General features: G+C 44.0%; 2 protein-coding genes across 6 annotated transcripts in view; both read left to right on the forward strand.

Moving 5' to 3' along the window:
• The window catches only part of ticrr (TopBP1-interacting, checkpoint, and replication regulator), a 92,370-nt gene that overhangs the window by 55,244 nt on the left and 13,631 nt on the right, over nt 1–23,495 (forward strand). For 3 of the 5 annotated variants that reach the window (XM_019873883.1, XM_019873889.1, XM_019873888.1), the window contains exons 1-2: nt 10,731–10,809; nt 11,728–11,789. The gene's annotated coding sequence lies outside the window, so the exon portion shown is untranslated. Of the gene's footprint in view, nt 1–10,730; nt 10,810–11,727; nt 11,790–23,263; nt 23,483–23,495 lie in introns of those variants that run through there. The other 2 variants (XM_019873885.1, XM_019873887.1) reach the window with 2 other exon arrangements.
• Nucleotides 20,877–22,416, forward strand: cunh11orf96 (chromosome unknown C11orf96 homolog). The gene has a single exon (XM_019873894.1). It carries the CDS (start codon nt 21,076–21,078, stop codon nt 21,457–21,459), a length of 384 nt encoding a protein of 127 aa, XP_019729453.1. The 5' UTR covers nt 20,877–21,075; the 3' UTR covers nt 21,460–22,416.

Below are 23,495 nucleotides of genomic sequence, written 5' to 3' on the forward strand. Positions count from 1 at the left end.
ACCTTTTTTTTTTTCAACCCTCCGCTACATTTGCGTCGTAGAGTTCTGTTACAGCGAACGTTGAAGCACAACACGATGATTTCATATTGCTCGCAAGGGGTTGTTTGCAGACCTTTCTTTCATGTCACCTTTACTTTTTCAAACAGCGTTCTTGTTCTCGTCCCTCTTCCAGCTGTCGCCTGTTGAATCCGTCTGAATTTTAAAAATAGCTCTGGAAAAAAAAAGAGCTCGGCTTCGCTGACTGACACGAGAGTGCCAGCTGGAGCTCAGAGCCAAAAGTAGACGGCCACGACCGACTGCTTTAAAAAAACACCTTATGGCAATGTCATCACTTAGAGACACACACACACACACACACACACACACACACACACACACACACACACACACACACACACACACACTGAGAATGTGTGCATTGCACTGGGCGCATACAAAGCAATCCTGTCGGACATTCCCCCGCCCCACTGCGTGTGCGCTGCAGCTGTATCCATGGAAGCACAAATCAGGTCACAGCATGAGACCAGGCACATCATCATCATCATCATCATCACTTCTCACCTACATTCACCATGGTCGATCGCAATTGAGTTTCATTTTGGAGACAGCCATTTTTTTTTTTTTTTTCAAAAGCACGTCAGGGGAGAGATGAAGCCGACCTCGGTTGAAAATGGGTGAAAGGCGGCGTACACCCTGGACTGGTTGCCAGCCAACTGTATATTCCGTGTAGACAAACATGGTATTCGCACTCAAATGGAATATATTCAGTCGTACATGCATGTTTTTGGAATGTGGGAGGAAACCAGAGTACCCGCAGAAAACCCACGCACACCGGGCCGCCCCCGTCCCGATTCAAATATTTGCAAATATTTTGGTATTTATTTATTTATTTTTTGTGGGGTCGTCCTTTTTTCTTTGGTATGTGTGTGTGTGGGGGGGGGGGGCGGGGGTTCCCCGTTTCATGTAAAAACACATTGAATGTTTATCAGCATTTTTTTAACAATGTTTAATCATTTTTCATATGTGGATTTTAGCTATTTGTGGGCCAGGCCGGTCCATTTTCTCCACAAGCAGCGGGAGTCCACCGTACATCATTTTAGCAAGGAAATAAGAATGTTTGGATAGAGTGAAATTAGATCATTTCCAGTGGCAAAATTTGTCGGTCGGAGGAGGGAGGGGATATCTTGGGAAGCAAGGTTTTAATCATTTTTAAATTTTCATGACAGTAAATTTGTATTTTGTTTTGACTTTTGTTTTTAAATTCTGTTCATTTTGAATTCATTGTTAGAGCAAGTTGATCGTTTTTATTAGTTTGGGAAAAACACTTTATTTTTTATTTGATTTAGTTTTAGTTTTTTGTAATATGTGGATTATTTGTAGAGTTCAAGATTTAAAATAGAAAGTCACACACTATTGAGTCTCAACGTAAACCACAATTCTCAAACCACTGCTTGACCTTCCTCCTTCTGTCCGGCAAGACTGAAAGAAATTCTTTTCAAACGAACCGCAAACGCAGACCAAAGGACATTTTCGCTCTCGTGATAGTTTTACTCTGTTTTGTAAACGTACGATGTAGTGGCGGTTAGTTTTTGTTGTTTAAAAAGTATTTTCGTTTTTTTATTTGATTTAAAAAAAAAAAAAAAAAAAAAGCTTGGGAAAAACTTCATAAGCAAAAAATAAAAAAATTAATGAAAAAAACGTCCTCCGCTTGGATTCATTTTCAGCCAAGTTGAGTGCCGTGAAAGGATGACAAACGGCGGCCAAGAAAGCTTCGCCGGCTGCATGTTCCAAAAAAAAAATGAGCCGGCGTGTTCTTTTTGTCAATTTGTCGTGGACATGCTGCCTTGTTTGGTGATTGAGAGCCTCTCCATCGAGTCTTGTTTTTTTTTTTTTTTTTTTTACACACTCCAGTACATGCGATTGAGACGGTTCCGCTACTTAGGCTACGTTGGACCATCGATGAGCTCATTTATCTCCGATGTTTCTTTTTGTACGACGTTAGCCGTCGCTCATCTCATGGCGCGGGTGCTTCGCTCATTTGCGCCAAAGTGCCTCCATTTGAACGGAGCGCCGTGAAATGCAGCACAGATACTTCCAGTTTCTGGCAATGTGCTTCTTTTGAACTGAAACAATCCCTGTGATTTAATACGGCGGACAAAATAAGCACCTACTTTTGCATTCTGACCCGTGGCCTTCGAAACAGACCTCCTTCGTACTTTTTATTTACTGCCTCTTGGTCTTGGCAAGTGTGTGTGTGTTTTTTTTGTTTTTTTTATTATTTGCTGGGAGGCCTCAGCTGAGGTTCGAACCCGCAACTTCATGACTGTGAGGCAGATGTGCTAACCACTATTTAAAAAAAAAAAAAAAAGAAAGAAAGATAAAAGTGTACACGTGGATACCAAAAGAATTAAGTCAGGATTTTTATGAAAACAAGTTGTACTATTCCAAGCGGATGTTGTATTTGTATCATGTTGAAATTGGCAAAAATAAATAAATAAATTTTGAGATTTTTTTTTTTTTTTTTTTTTTCCAAGTGAATATTTTTTGTCGATCTGAAAGTAATTTTTAAGAACAAAGTACCGTACGTTCACATGCATGTCTTTGGAATGCGTTTTGAAAAGCCACGCACAAGCGGGCAGAACGCGTCAACTACACCAAAAAAAAAAAATGAAATGTTCTTTTGGTGAGATTAAGGTTGTATTTTTTGTATTTGCGTCGCTATTTTGTCGAAAAGGAAAAACAAAGCCAAGCAACTCATTTTCCGCTTTTGCGGCAACTACCGGCAGTACCCTCGAGTAGCATCCGCATCCGCATCATCATCATGTGACACTCACCTCTCCCACTGTCGAGTTGAATGCAAGCGTTGCCGGTTATGGCGCCGATTGCGGGATACTGACACAGTTGCTACGTCATCCTGCCAAATCTCGGAGCTACTGTTACGACTCTGGCAATTTTGCAGTTCCTCCACCCAAAAAAAAAAAAAAAGCAGCACAAAATGATGACTGGATGAAGAAAGTCATCAAATCCGATTGAGATCGGATTCGAGCAGCTCGCACCGAAGCCGAGATGACTCCCGCTCGATTGTCGGTCATGTCCTCGTTTTCATTTTGCATTCAGGACAGAAACAAATGCGAGTAACGAGACCGGGCCTTTGGTACTGTCATCATCTGAAGGCTTCCTCTCCAAGCCGCGGTTGCGATTGTGCAACTGTCGAGTACGAGTCGTCGTGATTTCGTGTGACTCTTTAGCGTCATGCTGATTTCAGGGAGGCAACTCTCCCGTGTGCTGGCTCCTCTTTATCCGGCCTGCCATCATGATGACGGCTTGTTACCAGGAACCCGGCAAAAAAAAAAAAAAACACAAAAAAACGCATGGCAGCTTTGTGCGCCGTACACTGAGGCGTTCTCTTTGTTTGACAGCCACGCCGCCGCCTGCATTATGTGCCACTTGATGATGTCAGTCAGTGAAATGCACCCGAAGGTGTGACGAGCTGAATGATCCGTCAAGTGCATTTGCGATGGATTCGATGCCCGAAGAATGAAAACGACCTGGATGAATCAGAATATTCACAGGCATCCATCAAGTGAATTTTAATTTTTTTTTCACAGAGACTAAATGTATTTCGAGTAGTTGAAAAAGTCATTTTGCCTCATCAACGTCCCTTTAGCCTAATACAAACAAACAGTGCAAAACATCACAGACAGGCTAACGAGTACCACTAGCATCAAGGTGTTATTAGCCTTGAAGCTACGGGTATTTGAACGCAAATAATAGAGCGGCATGTACACAGATACTAGACCTGTCATGATACTCGCGGGCATGTCTTCTTTATCCTCTGTGAGGAACGACTCCCATAACTTTGGCTTACTGAGCTGCTGCGACCATATCCTGCGTGTGTGTACAGTATCTGCATTAGACTGACCCCAGATGGCCAAGACATGCATGTCAGAAGGAGCAGCACAATGTCTATTGAATGGAGTCCGCCCCCCCCCCAAAAAGGGCAAAAACGGTTCCATTCTCTACGTTCTACAAGAAGTTCAATATTGCTGTGTGTCCTGTTCAATACAATTCTTGACAAAAATGTGACAACGGTTGTACAGAACCTAATCCTGTGACCAGTCAATTTATCTTCAGTGGTTTATCCCTTGACGTCGTGCCTAATCCATTTTTTATTTTTTTTTGGGGGGGGGGGGGTTCGTTCAATAGAATGTGATGTGAGCAACATCAAACACAAAGCGTCTTCCCGATCCTTTCGAAAGTTCGTCCCACTCCGAGAACAGCTGCGCGGCAACATCTGGCAGGAAATTTTGCATCTTTCACTGTCATGTGCTTGAGCTCCGAGGGATGATCCCCAAAACCGAGCACGGCCGCCTCCAGAACGAGTCCTGGCAGCAGGTGCTTCGCATGACCTCATCCAACTTCTTAACTCAACGGCCCGACTGATTTGATTGAGTCGGCCGATTTTAGGTCTTTTAAAATTGGCCGATTTGATTTTGGTTTTAGCCGACTGTCTATTTTTGGGCTGTACGTCGCTTACCGCTGATGTCGTCTGTAGTCAGGCTCACCTGGTGAAGGTGAAGATTATCCGCATGGAAATGTTTGTTAAAAAAAAAAAAAAATCCCATCTGTGACCGCAAAAAAATAAATCAATTAAACCGGGCGCTGCATCCCAATGGGCTCTGCGTCTGCAATCAAATGACCTTCCTGTTCAGATGCAGAAATCCCCCCCCCCCCCAAAAAAAAGCTGTCTTACGGCAATCATTCCAGAATCGAGTGGAAAGCGACGATAGGCGGGGAAATACTTTGGACAGCCATTGAGAGGATGCGGACAAGGAGAAAATGGAGCCAATCAAATATTGAAGCGGAAGATCGTGAGCGGGGGCCATCTTGTTTGTGGCGAGCAGGTGGCGGGCTGACATTTGGAGCTGCACGTCCAAGCCATTCTCTTCTCTTTCGCCACGCCCGTCGTCCCGCATTCTTTCCTCCTGCCAACACTTTCCATTGTCCATTTGGCCAGAACAGCAAGCCGGTCCCCCCACCCCCGCCGTCCCCTCGGCGACGCACTCGGCGCAAACCGCCGGCGGGGATGGAGAATGTCGGGAAACGGCGACCGAGTTCAGGAGAAAGATTCTTGAGAATATTTCGATTGATTTGGGGAGGAAAAAGACCATTCAGGAAAAAGGTGACGTGATCTTCCGCTGAAACAAAACAAAGCAAAACATTAGCTTGGGGATTAAAAAAAAAAAAATCTGAGAAAATATAGATTTAAAAGAAAATATAGACAATTTTTTGGGGGAGAGATTTTTGAGAAAGCGTTGGGAAGAATGGAGGATTTTTTGAGTGGGGGATATTTTTCAGAAAAATTGGACATAGTTGTGTCTGCACTAGCCTACAACCTTTTTATGAGTTCTTGAAGCAGTTCTAAGATTTTTTTTTCTCACAAATCTTTAAATCTAGCAACGATTTGTGAAAAAAAAGTAGAAAAATTTCATGGGATACATTTGCAAAAATAAAAGAAAAATTTTGATATTTGTAAGACAAGCGGAAATTTCAAGCATTTGTACCATTTTGAAGTTAAATGGGTATATAAATAATGAACTGATTTACTGATTAATTTGATTATGGATTAGTTGTTGATTGATCGTTGCACCTATAATCGAGGGGAATTTGAGGAAAACATTTTTTGGAAAGGCACTCTTCAGGAAATCGTTTATCAGTTGCAAGTAACTCGGTTTAAAAATAACGTCTGAATAGTTTAAAATTTGAGAGATACTTTGAGAAAGGTTTTGAAAATCGAAGACAAGACTTTTAAAGATGTTTTTGAAAACTTGTTTTTTTTTTTGTTTTTTTTTTAATGTAGGGAACTCTAAAAAAAAGGCGATGTCAAACTCATTTTTGTCGCGGGCCACTTTGGAGTTACATCTTCCCTCGCAGGGTCGCTAAGACTGTGACACAGAAATAAATGTTTGATCATCACATCGTATTATTACTTGTATACACACACACACACACACACACACACACACACACACACACACACACACACACACACACACTCACACAAAATTATTGCAAAATGGCACCGTTATTTATTACATATGACAATTTGAGATTTCGGTACAGATCGAAGCAAGGATCGTGGAAGTTGACACCGATGATTTGCTTTCGCTGGCCACATAAAATGACGTGGCGGACCAGTTCAGGCCCCCGAGCCTTGACTTTGACACCGGTGGTTTAAAACATTTGAAGTAAACGTTTGAGAACATCGACGCAGATGCTCCAGTTTCTTGAAATCCATTTGAGGGTCGAGTTTTATTTTCGACCGGCGAATTTGAACTGTTTGACGAATGAAGGGGAGCTCGGCCGGCGGAAGCCGATTGATTGTTTGGGGTTGAAGCCCCGCCCCGTCGACCTCTTGCCGGAATGTCCAACAGGTGCGGCGCAATCTCGTTCCTCGGGTGGAATGAGAAGATCAACAGACGCCTCTGCCGGAACGTGCCGGCAGCCCTGGCGTCGCGTTCCCAGCCAGATGCGTCACAAGGGCTGGAAAGTCATTCGGGCGCTTCCCCTTGCCTCTCTGGAAAACGCAATTTCTATTCTCTCTCTCATGGTCGACAGTTTCTTCTTTTTTTTACAGAGCTCTGATACTTAAGACAAACAAAGAAAAGACTCTTGGCTTCTTCTGCTGACACCTTGTGAGTTGGTTCAGTGAGCGCTGCTGCTGCAACATCTGGCATGCATTTGACCGGCCGAACTCTGGCTTGGGATTCAAAGCCTTTCGGCGTTTTTTTTTTGTTTTTTTTTTTTTAATCAAAACCACTCCAAAGTCTGCGAGACTGAAACGTGCTCGGGCCAGAATCCTCATGTTGCTTACGTGACCTCCGACACAGATTGTAATGCTTTATTTTTTTTTAATCTCCGCGTTAATCACGGCCACCGACTTGGTCGTCTTTCAAAACTCTGAAGAGCGGTTTGCACGTGTGGTTCGCAGTTGTGAGGTTTGTGGGTTTGTTTCCTTCTTTTCTTTTTCTCCCTGACCTTCCACAGATGCCATTGAGCAAGGCACCCGAGCCCCACTGAACTGTCACGTGGTGTGCCAGGTTGTAGTTTTCGAGCTCCGGCTCACCCGCGACCCTTCGAAAGACGAGCGCCGGAGGAAGTTCAGCTGCCCGACAGTTGCGATCGTAAATATTGAACCTGCTTAACTTTTACGATTATTGGCCCTGACTGTTTTCTGAGCCGTTTGTGCGCGGGGGAGGGGGGGGTAACCCTGAACAGATCCGACACCGCAGAATAATCACTCCGATTTCATCTTTTCGAGATTTCCAAGATGACTTTGACTGGAAAGGAGTAAAAATGTAAAAATTCTGACAGTATTTGTGTGTCCGGCTTTCGTGGTAACTTCGGTGAAAAGACTACAAATTTATACTTTAAAAAAACATGAACGCATAAGCGGCACATAACGCTGCAACACCATCTCATGTGCACACACACGCGCACACACACACACACACACACACACACACACACACACACACACACCTGCATGTGTAGCAAATGACTTCTCTCATTCCCCACCACGCCCTGCCTCCAATCTCAGCCACCTGCAAAACAAAAGTGAGCTGGAAATTTCACTACAAATTACCCTGTGTCTGCCAAACCCCCCACGGGAGCCGAGGAAATCAAAACCCTGGATCTCCCTGCAACTGCCCCCGCCCCAACAGCCCGGGGCCTCGGTCTCACTCACACAGAAAATGTCTTCATTGGCTCTCATGCTAACAGCAACGCGTCGGAATCAAGCATATTGTGTTGCCTCGGCTTTGAAAGCAACAGCAGGGGTGGCAAAAAGCACCCACGCTGTGTACTGAAGTCAAAGTAAACAACAAATTCAACTGGCGGACTTTAGTGAAAGTACAAGAGGTCACATCAAAATGTACTTGAGTACAAGAGTGAAAAGGATTTTTTTAACTGTTAATTATATATAACAGATATAGAAAATTCACACACCACAGTTCAAATTCTCTAGATTTTTGTGGTTAAGAAAATTTATATCAACATTAATATGACGTTTCACCAGTATTGAAAAATACGTTTCTCGCTTTTTGAAAGGGGCGATAAAAATAAACAAGAAAAAATATACTTGCTAACTTATAACTGGGGATGCATGTTACCATCGCCATTGTCAGACCAATACCAGTACGAGGATTTGCTCTTTGAGTACTCATCAGTACGGCGTACAGATACCTCGAGGACTTTGGATATCTAAAATGTCATTTGACACAGTGACAAAAAAAAATTGCAAATGAAACAGATTTATTTTTTTGGTATCGATGGCTGTATCTGCAGCTCCCGCTTGATACCTTAAAATAAGGAGGCTATTGGCCCGATAAGATCGGGTACTTGCCCATCCCTACTTATAGCTGAATCAACCGATTGCACACACCTTCCACTATTCCAAGTGTCTGATCAAACCCATATAAAGTTCAGCTGTTCTTGTCGGGTTTTCCAACCATTTTTTAATGCTTTCTAGCCTAAGCCTGAAGATCTTGTGCTCGCACTGACAGCTATTTGGAACTGTACATAAGTGCATTGACACAGGCCCCAGTTTCACTTGAAGAAAAACAGCACAAACATTTTTTTGTGCTTGGGATTCTTTTCTTTTTCTCCCTGACCTTCCACAGATGCCATTGAGCAAGGCACCCGAGCCCCACTGAACTGTCACGTGGTGTGCCAGGTTGTAGTTTTCGAGCTCCGGCTCACCCGCGACCCTTCGAAAGACGAGCGCCGGAGGAAGTTCAGCTGCCCGACAGTTGCGATCGTAAATATTGAACCTGCTTAACTTTTACGATTATTGGCCCTGACTGTTTTCTGAGCCGTTTGTGCGCGGGGGAGGGGGGGGTAACCCTGAACAGATCCGACACCGCAGAATAATCACTCCGATTTCATCTTTTCGAGATTTCCAAGATGACTTTGACTGGAAAGGAGTAAAAATGTAAAAATTCTGACAGTATTTGTGTGTCCGGCTTTCGTGGTAACTTCGGTGAAAAGACTACAAATTTATACTTTAAAAAAACATGAACGCATAAGCGGCACATAACGCTGCAACACCATCTCATGTGCACACACACGCGCACACACACACACACACACACACACACACACACACACACACACACCTGCATGTGTAGCAAATGACTTCTCTCATTCCCCACCACGCCCTGCCTCCAATCTCAGCCACCTGCAAAACAAAAGTGAGCTGGAAATTTCACTACAAATTACCCTGTGTCTGCCAAACCCCCCACGGGAGCCGAGGAAATCAAAACCCTGGATCTCCCTGCAACTGCCCCCGCCCCAACAGCCCGGGGCCTCGGTCTCACTCACACAGAAAATGTCTTCATTGGCTCTCATGCTAACAGCAACGCGTCGGAATCAAGCATATTGTGTTGCCTCGGCTTTGAAAGCAACAGCAGGGGTGGCAAAAAGCACCCACGCTGTGTACTGAAGTCAAAGTAAACAACAAATTCAACTGGCGGACTTTAGTGAAAGTACAAGAGGTCACATCAAAATGTACTTGAGTACAAGAGTGAAAAGGATTTTTTTAACTGTTAATTATATATAACAGATATAGAAAATTCACACACCACAGTTCAAATTCTAGATTTTTGTGTTGTTAAGAAAATTTATATCAACATTAATATGACGTTTCACCAGTATTGAAAAATACGTTTCGATCTTTTTGAAAGGGGCGATAAAAATAAACAAGAAAAAATATACTTGCTAACTTATAACTGGGGATGCATGTTACCATCGCCATTGTCAGACCAATACCAGTACGAGGATTTGCTCTTTGAGTACTCATCAGTACGGCGTACAGATACCTCGAGGACTTTGGATATCTAAAATGTCATTTGACACAGTGGCAAAAAAAAATTGCAAATGAAACAGATTTATTTTTTTGGTATCGATGGCTGTATCTGCAGCTCCCGCTTGATACCTTAAAATAAGGAGGCTATTGGCCCGATAAGATCGGGTACTTGCCCATCCCTACTTATAGCTGAATCAACCGATTGCACACACCTTCCACTATTCCAAGTGTCTGATCAAACCCATATAAAGTTCAGCTGTTCTTGTCGGGTTTTCCAACCATTTTTTAATGCTTTCTAGCCTAAGCCTGAAGATCTTGTGCTCGCACTGACAGCTATTTGGAACTGTACATAAGTGCATTGACACAGGCCCCAGTTTCACTTGAAGAAAAACAGCACAAACATTTTTTTGTGCTTGGGAGAATTTGTAATAGTCCCAAGTAAGGAGTAGAAAGTCCAGAAATCTCTTTTCAAATGCAAGTCATTAGTCGTGTGTGAAAAATCGCTACTCAAGTAAAATTGCTGGAAAAATGAAGCATCTTGCAAAACAGAGCAACTCACGAAATGAAAATATTTGAAACCCCAACGCTGATATGAATCAGAACCTTTTCCGGGCGCAATCCAGAAAGTGCAAATAGAAGTCCTGAAAGAGCAGTTTTCTCATCTTACGTCGAACGGAGGCTCCGGGTCAACATGACACCGAGCGTGCATTCCTGCAAAGAAAGCGAGAAAACCGAGACCTGTTTCGCTTCAGGGGGGAAATCAAAGGCAAGCACATAGTTGAGCAGTGAAGAAAGATCGCGCGCGGCTTCACCCGCCGGCTCCGAGGCGGCACACCGCCTCCTGCTGGCGACTCCCCAAAAAGCAGGCAGGGGGCGTGGCTAGCGCGGCGCATAGCCTAGCTAGCATCAGCTATCGCGTAGCGCTAGCTGGCTGTGCCACCGAGGTGAGTGTTGAAAGCCGCTTGGGAAAAAAAAGGATTAGTGCAAGTTTACGTTGGGCAGGCGGACGGTTGCCAGCTGCTCGATGGGGAAAACGTCTGCAAGCTGCGCGGCTTCAGGCCCGTCATGAATCTTTTCGCTCCTCCGCCCTGCCAGCGGTGAGGCTGGAGGCCGTTTGGAAGCCCCCCACCCCCTGCCCACCCTCGCATTCAGAAAATATTTCTCCCGTCCAAAATAAGCATGGGGGGCGTGGGGGGAAAAAGGAATGGGCGATAGTATTCCACTTAATAAATGCATGCAGCCATGACATCATTCAACAAAATGTCAACAATTCAACCTTTTTCTTTGTTTAACTTCAATTGAATGGACATTGTGCTGCCCTTTCTAATTTGCGTATCGTACACACACAAAAAAACATTTTTTTTGAAGAGTCTGAAATCAGGATTTGGACGATTAAAACAATGGCTCTAAACGATTTCTCAATTGTTAAAATAGTTGTTCATTACTTTTATTATTCATGATTTGTTGATTGTTTAATTTTGCGACCTCTAGCATGTCATCTTCCTGCTGCCCCTTCCTTCAATATCTTCAATGTTTTTGAATTGTTTTAAAGACCTTTCAAAATAAATGCTATCAATGCTATAATAACATGCCTCGGGGGTATTTCACCAGGATTGCTTTTTTGTTTGTTTGTTTTGTTTTATTTTTTAAATTCGTTTTAAAGACTTTTCAAAATAAGTGCTATCAATGCTATAATAACATGCCTCGGGGGTGTTTCACCAGGGTTGCTTTTTTTTTGTTTGTTTGTTTTGTTTTATTTTTTAAATTGTGGATTTCACTGATTGCGTGGGTGGTCTGGAATGTAACCCCTGTGATGGCGGGGTTGACTGTCTGATTAAATATAGATTTCTGCGTCATTGCAGATGGTCGTGGGAGCACGTCCAGCTCACCGTCCCGAGGTTGGGGGTTTGAGTCCGCTCTTTCGGTTCATTGACGTGAATGTAAGTGTGACTTTTCCTTTTGTCTATACGACGTACGTGTCTGTATCAACACCGGGATATATTGGTTAGACCCAAAGCCCGAGTTGCGATGTGATGCCAGAGCTCTGCTGCGACCTGGAGCGAATGAAAATTTGTGGAGGAAGGGGGTGAAATGGGGGTTCTGAAGTCATAGAACAGAAAAAAAGGCAAAGTAGCACAGTAGCAATCGGGCCAATCTAAATGGAGATGATGTGCTCGCAGTCTACAATGTTCACTTCACAGCTGATATAACAACTCGCACTTAGATTTTGGTTTCTTTTTGTGGTTTGCAGTGGTGTGGAAACAGCTGTCCGTCTGATGCAATGCACTTGGATTTGATGTCCCCGGAATGGCTCGTAAATCTGAAGAAATGCAAACAATGAAAATACCGTCTTATTTTTCGGTGACGCTTTGGTGTGCTTTCACTTATAGGGACTAGTATGGCATGGACACGTTGATCTAAAACAACTGGCTTCACCAATTTCATTCCAAAAACGAAATCCCCGCTCAATGTGGACTGCAGCTTTGAAAACACGTCCATTTGCTTATGCTGCCACCTCTTGGTAAAAAATAGATATTACATTTACGTTTTCAGGGTAGGCCCCCCCTTTTTTTTTTAATTAAAAGTGACGCCTTGAAAATCTCGTGACTTTTTGTCGCGCTATGCGAGACTTCTGTAGAGTGAGACGTTTTTTTTCCAAGTGCAAAATGTTGTATGACAATATCGCTCTTGTAAAAATGCACGGGGCTTCGAGCTCATGTCGTTGCGTTCTATGAGCTCACCACACTAGATGTCACTAAAATTCACACACTGTACCTTTCAGGATTAAATGCAAATAGATTGAATTTTTAAATCCAACTGAACTGTACTTGGGCAGTAGTTGTTTCGCCGACCACTAGAGGGAGTCCGTGCACCACTACACCTTGAGAATTACTGGGGTAAAATGCTCATTATTATTTTTTTTATATTACACTGATCAACACATGTTTACTCTTTTTATTTATTTAAAAATGTTAAAAACTTTTCTCGATGATTCCAAATCTGTACTCCGTTTTTTTCTCAAGCACATCAGGTTTTCATTTTTAATAATATTTAGGAAGTAAGGGTTAGTTAGGTTCATGAACAGGTGGACTTTTTTTCGGAAATGTCAAACCATGAATAACAGTTCAAATCCGTATTGCGCAAGCTTTTATCCGTCAAACTTCAAAACAACAAAAAAAGAAAACATCTCAAAACCTGATGTGCGAGGAAAAAAAAGTCAAGACGTTTTTTAAATGAGCATCCAAATATGTTGAGGGACACGTGAGGCCATCTGTGATTAAAATGCGCCATTGAGCAGCGTTCCTTCATGTCGACGTCTTGTGAAAAGAATGCTTCGGTGATCGTGTCAATCAAAAGTGAGGGTTATGATCTTTGTGATTGTTTTTCTGCTGTCTTGGTCTTTAATGGGAAGAAATTGCAGTTATGAAGACGATTTGTCAGCCCCGATTGCGCAGGCAGGTTGCATAACGCCGCGACTTTTCACTAAAAGAGGAACCCGAGTGGAAAACAACAGTTAAATCTTCACTGGCTGTCAATGACCCCGCTCTGCTTTTGTGCGGCCTTCCCCACAACGCTGACTCGGTATTTCCAATATCGCTCCGAGTGGTAAATGGTAGCTGGCTTTTCACTTGTGATAGCGCGTTTTTATGGCGAGACTGGCACACTGATAAACCGCCACAAATGTTTATTAGTATTATTTTAAGAGGCCTGGATTGAGTCCAGTGAAAACGTGAGTGCTGCCTGGAAGACTTAGTTTGGGTTTCTTCGTGTTCTTAATATACGCGCAGGCCGGCCGGCCGGCCAAAGTACACTCGAGATGGAGAACGGCTTCTTGGAAGACTTCCCGAAGCTTGTTACCATTTTTTTCCCGGTTGACCAGACCGGCTTTTAAAAGACTGCCTGGTGGGAGAAAGACAAGACTTTGAATGATGGCTTTCTCCTAAAATGGACTCTGAATCAGGCTTGTTGTTCTCAGAGCTGACGATCAAAGTGAAAAGCAGGAACATTTTGAGACCCACAAGAAAAGATGTCCCCCACCCCTAAGACTAAAAACCAGGACCTTGGATTAGCAAAGAGAGGTTTTTCTCAAATAATTGCCATATAAAATGACTGAGAAGACCTAAGCTAAGCTAACCAGTGGTTAGCAAATCCGCCTCGCAGTTCCATTCCTCACACATTTCCACCCATGCTAGGTTAGACTCCAAATTAGGGATGGGCAACTGGCGGCCCACGGGTTGCATGCGCCCATGACCACAATCTAAGGGGGGAGTAAGGGGGGGGGGGGTCCTTGATTAATTAAAAAGAAAAGAAATTGTGCAAGGGAAATGTATTTTACAAACACACATAAATTTACGTTGATCCATGGAATACGGGGGAGGAAATCTGGAAGAAAAACAAACAAAAGAAAGTATTTAAAAAATAGTGAATAACCCCCGCCGCCCCCCCAGGCGATGAGGTGGCATTTTCTTTCCCTTCCCAGTGTGGGACCACACAGACAGACACACACACACACACACACACACAAAAAAAACACACACACACACACACACACACACACACACACACACACACACACACACAGCTCAGATTTACACCCAGCGCTGCCACAATATATTGTGCTTAATATTAAAGCAAGTTGCGGGTGGGAATGAAGAGCGTTGCACTTTGCCAGCGTCCAAAAGAGAGAAAAGGAGAAGGTCACAGGTGTTTTATGGTGCGCCTCCCCCGGCGCCGCCACAAAAGCTTTTGCCTGACGTTTGGCCAAGAGTGGGCGGGGCCACGCGCTCCCATCAATCGGGACTCACAAAAGACACCTGGATCACCCGACGGAGTTGACAAGTCGCCACCCCGCATTTCATCCGCTTTGCGACGCCCATTGGCCTCCTTTGCGCCGTGGGCAAAAATATCGGGACGCACCTCCTTAATCGGCGGGGGGGGGTTACGGGGTTGCCGATGAAACTTCATCCGAACTTAACTCGGCAAATTTGCTACAGGAGTTTATTCTCATTCACCCAAAAGAAATGGAATGTAATCGCTGGTTTGTGGTACAAACAGTGGATGCTGCAATCTGCACGTCCTGTTTGCACAATAGACTTGCATCTGTTTTGACATGGGCGCCAGATGTGATCTTATGTCACCGTTGTTCCAAGTCTACCCGAAAGCTCTGATGTGGTTATCCGACACTGTATATATTTATGTTGCTCTATTGTTGCTCTAAATCTCGTGCTATCCTTCCTGTGCATTTCATTTGTTTTCAAATAGAATTCTGATGGATGCTTATTGAAATCCAGTCCAACAGTCTCTTCTTTTCATTTTGTAACGTTTCTCTTTGCTGGACTCGTTGTGGATCCGACATACTTTTGCCCAATCAGATTTCCACGTCTTGCCACGTCTAAGTTATTGAAAAAGAGGGTGTGCACACTTCCGCAATGACATTATATCGGTTTATTTTTACCTTCCGTGGTGGGATTTTTTTGCCGAACAATTGAGTTGTAGAGCACATAATTGACATTAATGGTAGGAATGTTTTTGAAAGTTGTTTGTTTTCAGAAAAATGGACTTTCAATTGATTGATTGACTTACCCTGCGATTGATGAGTGAACAGTCATAAAGTCAGCTGGCATACGCTTCAGCTCCCTTCCGGGAAACGGATGGATGGATGGATGGATGGATGGATGGATGGATGGATGGATGGATGATTGTGAGCAAGACATAGTTACAAAGTCCTTCCGGCAACAGCTACGATCCAGGTTGATATGTCAACAACTGATGGTGTGTTTTGGAAAAAAGGATCAAGCGATCTTGCCGGCAGCCAAAGACGCGGTCGCGGTAGCCAACAGCTGCCGCGCCGAAGCGGGTGAGCTGCAAATTTACGGGAGCTCCTCTCTGCCCGCCGGCGGGATCCCAATTAGCTTTGAATCCGGGAACGTTGGCGTGCGCTCCGTCCATTCAAATCATTTGACATTCCGACACGTTAAGAGAAGACTTTAAAAGAATTGAAAATATTTGAAAGCCAAATAACGAAATACAAGGTTTCTGAAATTGCCCAAAGATCGTCGAGTGAACTTGGTTTCAAAATGTTTCAAAACACTTCAATCCAAGATATATGGTCAAAGCTTAGTTTTCACATTCAAGGTTGACTTCACTTCCAGTTGACTCCATTTGCATGCAGCATAACAGCTTTGTGCCGCTTCACCATGTTTGGTAAAAATCATCAGGGTGAGAAAATTGAATGTATTTATTTATTTTTGTTGTTGTTGCTGCTGTCAAATGTCAAAGCGAGTTCAATTTGAATCGAATACCGTGTCAGGGTAAAAGGTGCACGGTGGCCCATGAGGTTCCACCCCCCCCCCCCCTTCATCCAAGTACATGTCGGCTTTACAAGATACTCTGTAATGGTTGCTTAACTCTCAATTCAAATGCCCCCGAAAGTGCTTGTATAAGTCTGACATAAAAAAATTAAAAAAAAAAACAGCCTTCATATGCTCAGCATCACCTTGCAAACAAAGAACAGTTGTTGGTTGTTTTTGGTGTGGATCACACGTGAGTCTTAACCGGCGTGTGAAGTCACGCTGTGTTGTGCTGGGAAGTTTCTCTGAGAACGAGCTGACCGATTGGGATGAACTTGGTTTCAAAATGTTTCAAAACACTTCAATCCAAGATATATGGTCAAAGCTTAGTTTTCACATTCAAGGTTGACTTCACTTCCAGTTGACTCCATTTGCATGCAGCATAACAGCTTTGTGCCGCTTCACCATGTTTGGTAAAAATCATCAGGGTGAGAAAATTGAATGTATTTATTTATTTTTGTTGTTGTTGCTGCTGTCAAATGTCAAAGCGAGTTCAATTTGAATCGAATACCGTGTCAGGGTAAAAGGTGCACGGTGGCCCATGAGGTCCCCCCCCCCCCCCCTTCATCCAAGTACATGTCGGCTTTACAAGATACTCTGTAATGGTTGCTTAACTCTCAATTCAAATGCCCCCGAAAGTGCTTGTATAAGTCTGACATAAAAAAATTAAAAAAAAAAACAGCCTTCATATGCTCAGCATCACCTTGCAAACAAAGAACAGTTGTTGGTTGTTTTTGGTGTGGATCACACGTGAGTCTTAACCGGCGTGTGAAGTCACGCTGTGTTGTGCTGGGAAGTTTCTCTGAGAACGAGCTGACCGATTGGGACCGCTACAACACCCGTGGGATTCAAGCCACCCCCCTTCCCCTTCAAGCCCCCCCCCCCTTCCCATTCTACCCACCATCGCTCTTGCATTGCTGCATGTCTTCTTCTTAGAACAAAAGGTTTGGTTTTGGTCAAACCTACTTGGACTGTTTTTTGTGGGGGGGGGTTGTGCACAGATTTGCAATTTCATTTTCAGTGCAGTGTGCAAGAGAGCAATTTGGTTTCAAAACTAGTCTCGCCGTAACCCCGGAGTCTATTTGGGTGCCCCCTCTTTGCTAATTTTGGAATAACGGACAGCGTGACCTCAGGCGGTGTGTTGGACGGATGGACTTCGGCCCAAGTCTCAACACCTGCCGCTCACTAACGTGACACGTCATCAGGCCACGTTGAGGAAAAAGGTGCATTGCAAACGATTCACATTTGGGAGAAAATCTCACCTGACATCGTCACTCAATCGAAACGGAGCCTTGTCATCTTTTGTCAATTCAGACTTGTGTAAACGACCTTCTGACTGGACTTTGCTCATTGATTGACAAGCGATAGTAAAAGTTGTTTTGCATACTTCCCGCTCTACAAGTTTATAAACAACTCCCGTATCTCTGTGGTGTCTTCTTACTGATGAGAGGGGGGAGTGGCTTTTGGGAGGGGGTGGGGACGGGAAAGCCGATGAACCTCAGGAGACGACCGTCTATTTGTTTCCACCAAAACTGCCTTAGCAGCATTTCCAAGCAGAAGTGACGCCGCTCAAATTTGCCACATCATCCAGTAAATCTTATGAAACGTCATCGATGGGGTGACAAAAGTATGGTCCCCGGGCCACGCAAGGCCCGCTCCGTTCTTTGACTTTTTAAAACCACGATGGACTGTCAGACTGGTAATTGGTCCACGCCGAGTTGTGAATACACAGTCAGGAAAATGATTTCGATTTTGTTTTCTTTTTAAGAAAAAAAAAGAAGAGATGAAAACGACCAAAACCTTTCAGGTAACAACTACCAGCATCCAAACGCAATCAATTTTTGTCATCATTTTCAATTGGAGTCAACCTGAAGCACTCGCTTTCTGCCACCTGGAAGTACTCTGGTGCCTTTTGGTTACAAACCAAAAAAGGTCCAAAAGGCCAAGATTCGAACTCTGAACGTGTGAGCCAAACACGCTATCCACTAACCCGCTGCGCTTTGATGAAATATGGAATTGCTAACAAGCGTGCAGCGAGGTTCCGAAGATTTGCGACTTCCTGACTCGGTTCCCCTCCCTCCCCTCGCGTCTCCCCGCCTTCCTCTTGACATTTTGGTTACCGTGGCGACGGAGGTGTTTCCCCCCCCCCTGCATGCTGGGTACATTGTGCTCCGCTGTGGGGAATGTGGCCTGCGGTGCCGTTTCTCACCTAGCGCCCCAGCAAGCTTGCATCCAAGCTTTTTTTCAAGGCCGAAGGAAGCGGGATTACCACAAAAATCCCAAAACATGTTTGCGGTGAACATACTATGTACTTGCCTTCCCTTTTTTTTTTTTTTTTGGGTGGATTTGCTAACTGTATTTAGCTTGCCGCAGCGTCCAGTCCATGCCGTTAATGTGTCCTGTGTAAATGTGTCCTTGCGCTGTAATTCAACACCGTGGCCTACGGACACACACACACACACGCGCACGCGCACACACACACACACACACACACACACACACACACACACACATACATAACATCAAGGGGAGAACATCTCTCACTTGCACTCTTAAACCTTTGGGTGCCCTTGTTTCATAACCGTCACTCCTGTGGTCACTTGATGAAATGCTTCCACGGCTGCAACATCAAAAACAAACAGAGAATTAGGGAGGCACCTCGGTTTATAAGCGACACAACTTCACAGTTTGTTGGCACTCAACTGATTTCATGTTTCGTGTTTTTTTTTAATTTAATGTCATGCATTTAGAGCAAAACAAAAAGTCAGCAGCTAGCTATGGTGTAAGTTAACTTAGCAGGCGTTTTGCAGCTAGTGAAGAAATCTGTTTGTTGCCACTCTCAGTTGAGGTTTCCTGTCAAATTAAACAGAATGCCAAGAGAATCAAATTCACCAGCATTTCACCAGAGTCCATTAACAGAGTCCATTAACTTTGTCTCGTGAAAGTCTTCTTGCTTGTGCACAAGTGCAAAATGCTATTGGACGAGCTAACGGAACCGGCGTGGATATTGCAGTCATTCTAAACCTTGAAACAAGTTATATTTGAACGCAAACAGGAGTAGCATGCAAACAGAGCGTACAATACTCACAGTCACAGGCATATATTCTTTATCCTCTGCGACAGATGACTATCATTGCAGCCTAGTGGAGACGGTTTTCATCGTCAAATCAACATTTCCCGTTGGATGTGTGTTTGTGTTGTACTGCCCAGGACATATCACAATGGGGCAAGACGTTTTCAGATATCAGCATGGTCATGAAACAAATCAACATGATTAAAACATGATCAACTCTGAATTGGCATGCATTGTGTCGAGGCTCGAGTCATTGTGTCCAGATGACTTTTTAATAAATTTATTTTTTTTGAATGTGTTCACACTTGGCTTATTCAAGTTTAAAAAAAAAAACATTCCGCCGCCCCTCTGGATAACCAAAATGGATTTATTGCTTTTCACAACTGATCTCGTCCCATCCAAGATTGCAAATGATAAACGTGCTCAAAAAATGTCATGTGATGTCACATGACTTGGCAGCTGCTGCAACCTTGGATGGACTTAAAATAGATGGAGGCCGTATTAAAGTGTACATCGGTATCACTTGCAACTGAAGAAGTGTGTGTGTGTGTGTGTGTGTGTGTGTGTGTGTGTGTGTGTGTGTGTGTGTGTGTGTGTGTGTGTGTGTGAAAGAGAGACAAGATGCAAGATGCTGTCATGCCATGCTTGTGTTACTCGTGATGTTAAAGCCATCGTGTCATTCCCAAAGACCGTGACGGAGCATGAGGTCATCCGTCGAATCTCACCTCAGTGACTGTCCACTGTCCAGCGATTTTCATCATGGGATGTGTGGGCCAAATGAATTTTTGCTTGTGACCTTATTGGTTGGGCATGGCGGGGCTTGTATGAGCAAATATGTTGCCGTTTGACTGGATGACCAAATTGCAATTCCACATGTAAAATGTATTCTTTTGAAATGTTGAAGTGCCTTGAACGCAGATGCTCCAAGCAGACCGCAAATGCCGATTGACTTGAGTCCAGAGTTCAAAGCAAACATGGCGAAGCAGCCTTTTGCTGTTAGGCTGCACGCAAATGGAATAAGCTGCCGACAGAAGTGAAGTCAGCTCCGAGTGTAAATGCTTTTAAATCCGGGTTAAAAAGTTTTCCCTTATACATTTGATGGTCTTCTAATACATTTCACAGTTGGTCTTTTTTGTCGTTTTTGAAACCGAGTAATGGGTGATGCACTCGTATCTGTAAGATCATATTTTGTATTAAGTATTTCCTCCTCGATGAGCCACATTTAAAAGCCGGGGGACCTTCGCTAAAAATGACCAAAAGATTCGACTTTGTCGACAAGTTGTTGGCTTCTCTGACTCCTCGCACCAACGATGGGCTGCGGCCATCAGGAGGAAAAATAAATAAATCAAGTGAAATATAGCTATACTTATATATAAATATAAAAATCTGCTCAAGTTCAGTAAGCAAGTGTTTATACTTCATTACATCCCGCCACTGTTATTTTGAGATGGGTGACTGAACCTTACAGAGGCGGAATCATGAGCAGTCAGAAAGCCGGGGTGGGCGGGGCATAAGTAGGCTGGACCGCTCCAGTATCAAATATGGAGAGCGAGAGAGGAAGGGGGCGGGCTGACATGTGATAAAAGCCAGAGTTGGAGCTGAGGGCTGCAAGATTTCAGCACGGAAGGAAAAACGAGCAGGAGCATCAGAGCCACTCAAGACTGACTTGTGTTGCTCTTCTGTGTGCTGCACTTTCAAGACTTTTTCAAAGCGGATTGCTTGCTTGCTTTTTCTGGTTCTGAGGAAAAAGAACCCAGAAGAAAATCCAAAGTTTGCTCTTGTCACCGATGGCTGCCGCGCGTCCCATGACGGCGGAGGCGTCCGGCTTCCACGTCCTCTCGGCCCACCTGATGGCCTCGGCCATGGAGGAGTTCCCGCAACAGCTGCCCGTCCCCAAGGGCCCGTCCCGGGGCAAGAGCCGCTCCCGGCGACCCCGCGAGGCCCGCTTCAAAACCCAGCCGGTCACCTTCGCCGAAATCGCCGAGGTGGTGGAGGAAGAGGGCTCGTCGCCTCTGGAAGAGGAGAGGGCGCGACGCTCCTTCCTGCAGTCCCTGGAGAACCTGAGGAGGAGCACGCAGACCCTGCACTGCTCGCCCGGCGCCCGCCGTCAATGCGCCCCGTCGCCCACGCAGGCCAGCATGGACTCCAGCGACTCTGACTCCACCCAGTGAAGGTTTCGGGGAGTCAACAAACCCCCGCGTGGTCCTTCTCGATGGAGTGCGGTTGAAGTGAACCAAACTGCGGCAACGTCTGCTTTTAAGATCCACTAACATATCGATGCGAGGCACATGCCGTGCCGATGCATCACGCAGCAGGTGGCGCTGTTTTTTTTTTTTTTTTTTTTTAACATGTTCAAATGTATGCTGTTTAAGTTCCTGGCAACGTGGCGAGAATTTAGTTTAGCTTGCATCAGTGTGGCTCATCAGTGCAGGATGTGGGCGCCCTCTTGTGGTTGCCTAAAGAATCACTGAATGAAAGTGGAGCATGTTACAGTGACTTCAATTTTTTTTTTTTAATCCAAAATTGTTTAAGTACAGTTCTGTTGTCTCTAACAATACATTTGGATTTAACCAACCCTTTTTGGGTACTAATCAAGTGCCATAGAGTCGTGTACAAAGAAACCTAAATAGCATACTTCCAACAAAGACAGTATAAGCTTTGCTTTATGCTTTCAAATATATTCCTTTTTTACTGTAGACTTGAAAGATGGTACATTGAGCTTTTTTTTTTTTTTTTTTTTTTTAAGGCTCACCGTTGATTTTTTTTTCTCTTCTCTACTGCTAGAAGAACAAAAATCAACAGCTCACAGCCACGCCACTAATTTTGTAAATAGCACGATGAAGTGACACTGTGGCCTGGTTCGCCACTGAAGCTTTCTATTGAGTTCACGCTCTTCACCAGAACGTATGAAGAAAAAGATTCCTTCGTAAAAAGAAAAAAAGTATTTATTCTATTCATTTGCTTATAACCAAATGTGGACTTTGACTGCGCTTCTGACTTGTGAAGTCGCCTCGACTTTCAAAGAAAACCGCAAACCTTTCCACTGTGCTTTGTATCGAATGTACTTTATATTAAATACCGTGTTTGTCATAAGTATTTTAATAAATATTTTCAAGTATTTTCAGGTATCGGACTTGTTTCTTGAATGATGGGGGTTCCAAGTGTGGGGGACAAAAACCCTCTCGCAACCTTTATTGAGTGAATCACATATTTTTACATCACAAAATTGAGCATTTCATTATTCTGCTTGTCACTATACATCGCTGACATAGATAGTGAACAAAAATGATCAAACTGACCTACTGATTATGCTCTTCACTGTCAATGGTACGCCACGATAAATGGGACATTGCTCCCTGACTCTGACACAAATAAATGAAAAATATGTCTGGCCCAGTTTAACGTGTACAACTGCTACGATGATGTCGACTAGTCGATAAATGCGTATGTCTCGTTCCGAAATCGGACGTTTTCTGTCTCACACACAGCGCTTCACCATGAAACTCCAAATAATCCATGCACAAAACACGGAAACATGCACTTGTTATTGTAGTTGGGTGTCTCGAGACAAAATGTAACTGTAGCAAGAGAGAAAGTCATTCCTAAGTACGGTTTTACTTCAAATAAATAGCACCCTCTAAAATGACTTTGTTTTCCTCTTGTCCTCTATGACCAATTCATCTGCCAGGCAAAATGTGTTCAATCAGCTTTGTTTGTTGATATTTTGCTGACATCTCCTTGTTATTCTTAAAACGTTGTTTTGTTGCAGATGCAATATAAATCGTAGTAACGAACATAAAAACATAACACAAACATTTTAGCCATCTACAGGTAGAAGGGAAAAAAGTGAGGTCCTTGATGCAGTTCTGACCAAGGACAGACCAAAAGTTAGTCCACTGAACTATTTTTTTTCTCTTTATTTTACCAGTATGTTTGTTTTTGACTTGTTAGCATAACAGCTAACTCCTGACACACACCCAGGAGGAAGTTGTCAAACAGAGCAGTGAAAGTTCATGTGCCTACAGTACACGAGCAAGGTTGTCGTTATCGTCAACTGCCGCGCGATGCGTCTGTCAACGTCGAGCTCGTTGACCGGCGGTGCCTCAGCCAAGACTGCTGACGCACCGGCCGTCATTTCGGGAAGTGGCGCAAGGAGCGGACCGCTTACAGACGACACTACGTTTTGTCGATAAGGTTAGGGGTTAGA

The sequence above is a fragment of the Hippocampus comes genome, unplaced genomic scaffold, assembly GCF_001891065.2.
Source record: "Hippocampus comes isolate QL1 unplaced genomic scaffold, H_comes_QL1_v1.1 scaffold298, whole genome shotgun sequence".
Classification (NCBI taxonomy): Eukaryota; Metazoa; Chordata; class Actinopteri; order Syngnathiformes; family Syngnathidae; genus Hippocampus; species Hippocampus comes.

What these genes read in the sequence shown, in the direction of transcription:
- cunh11orf96 (XM_019873894.1), top strand. Translation starts at nt 21,076, where the DNA reads ATGGCTGCCGCGCGTCCCATGACGGCGGAGGCGTCCGGCTTCCACGTC.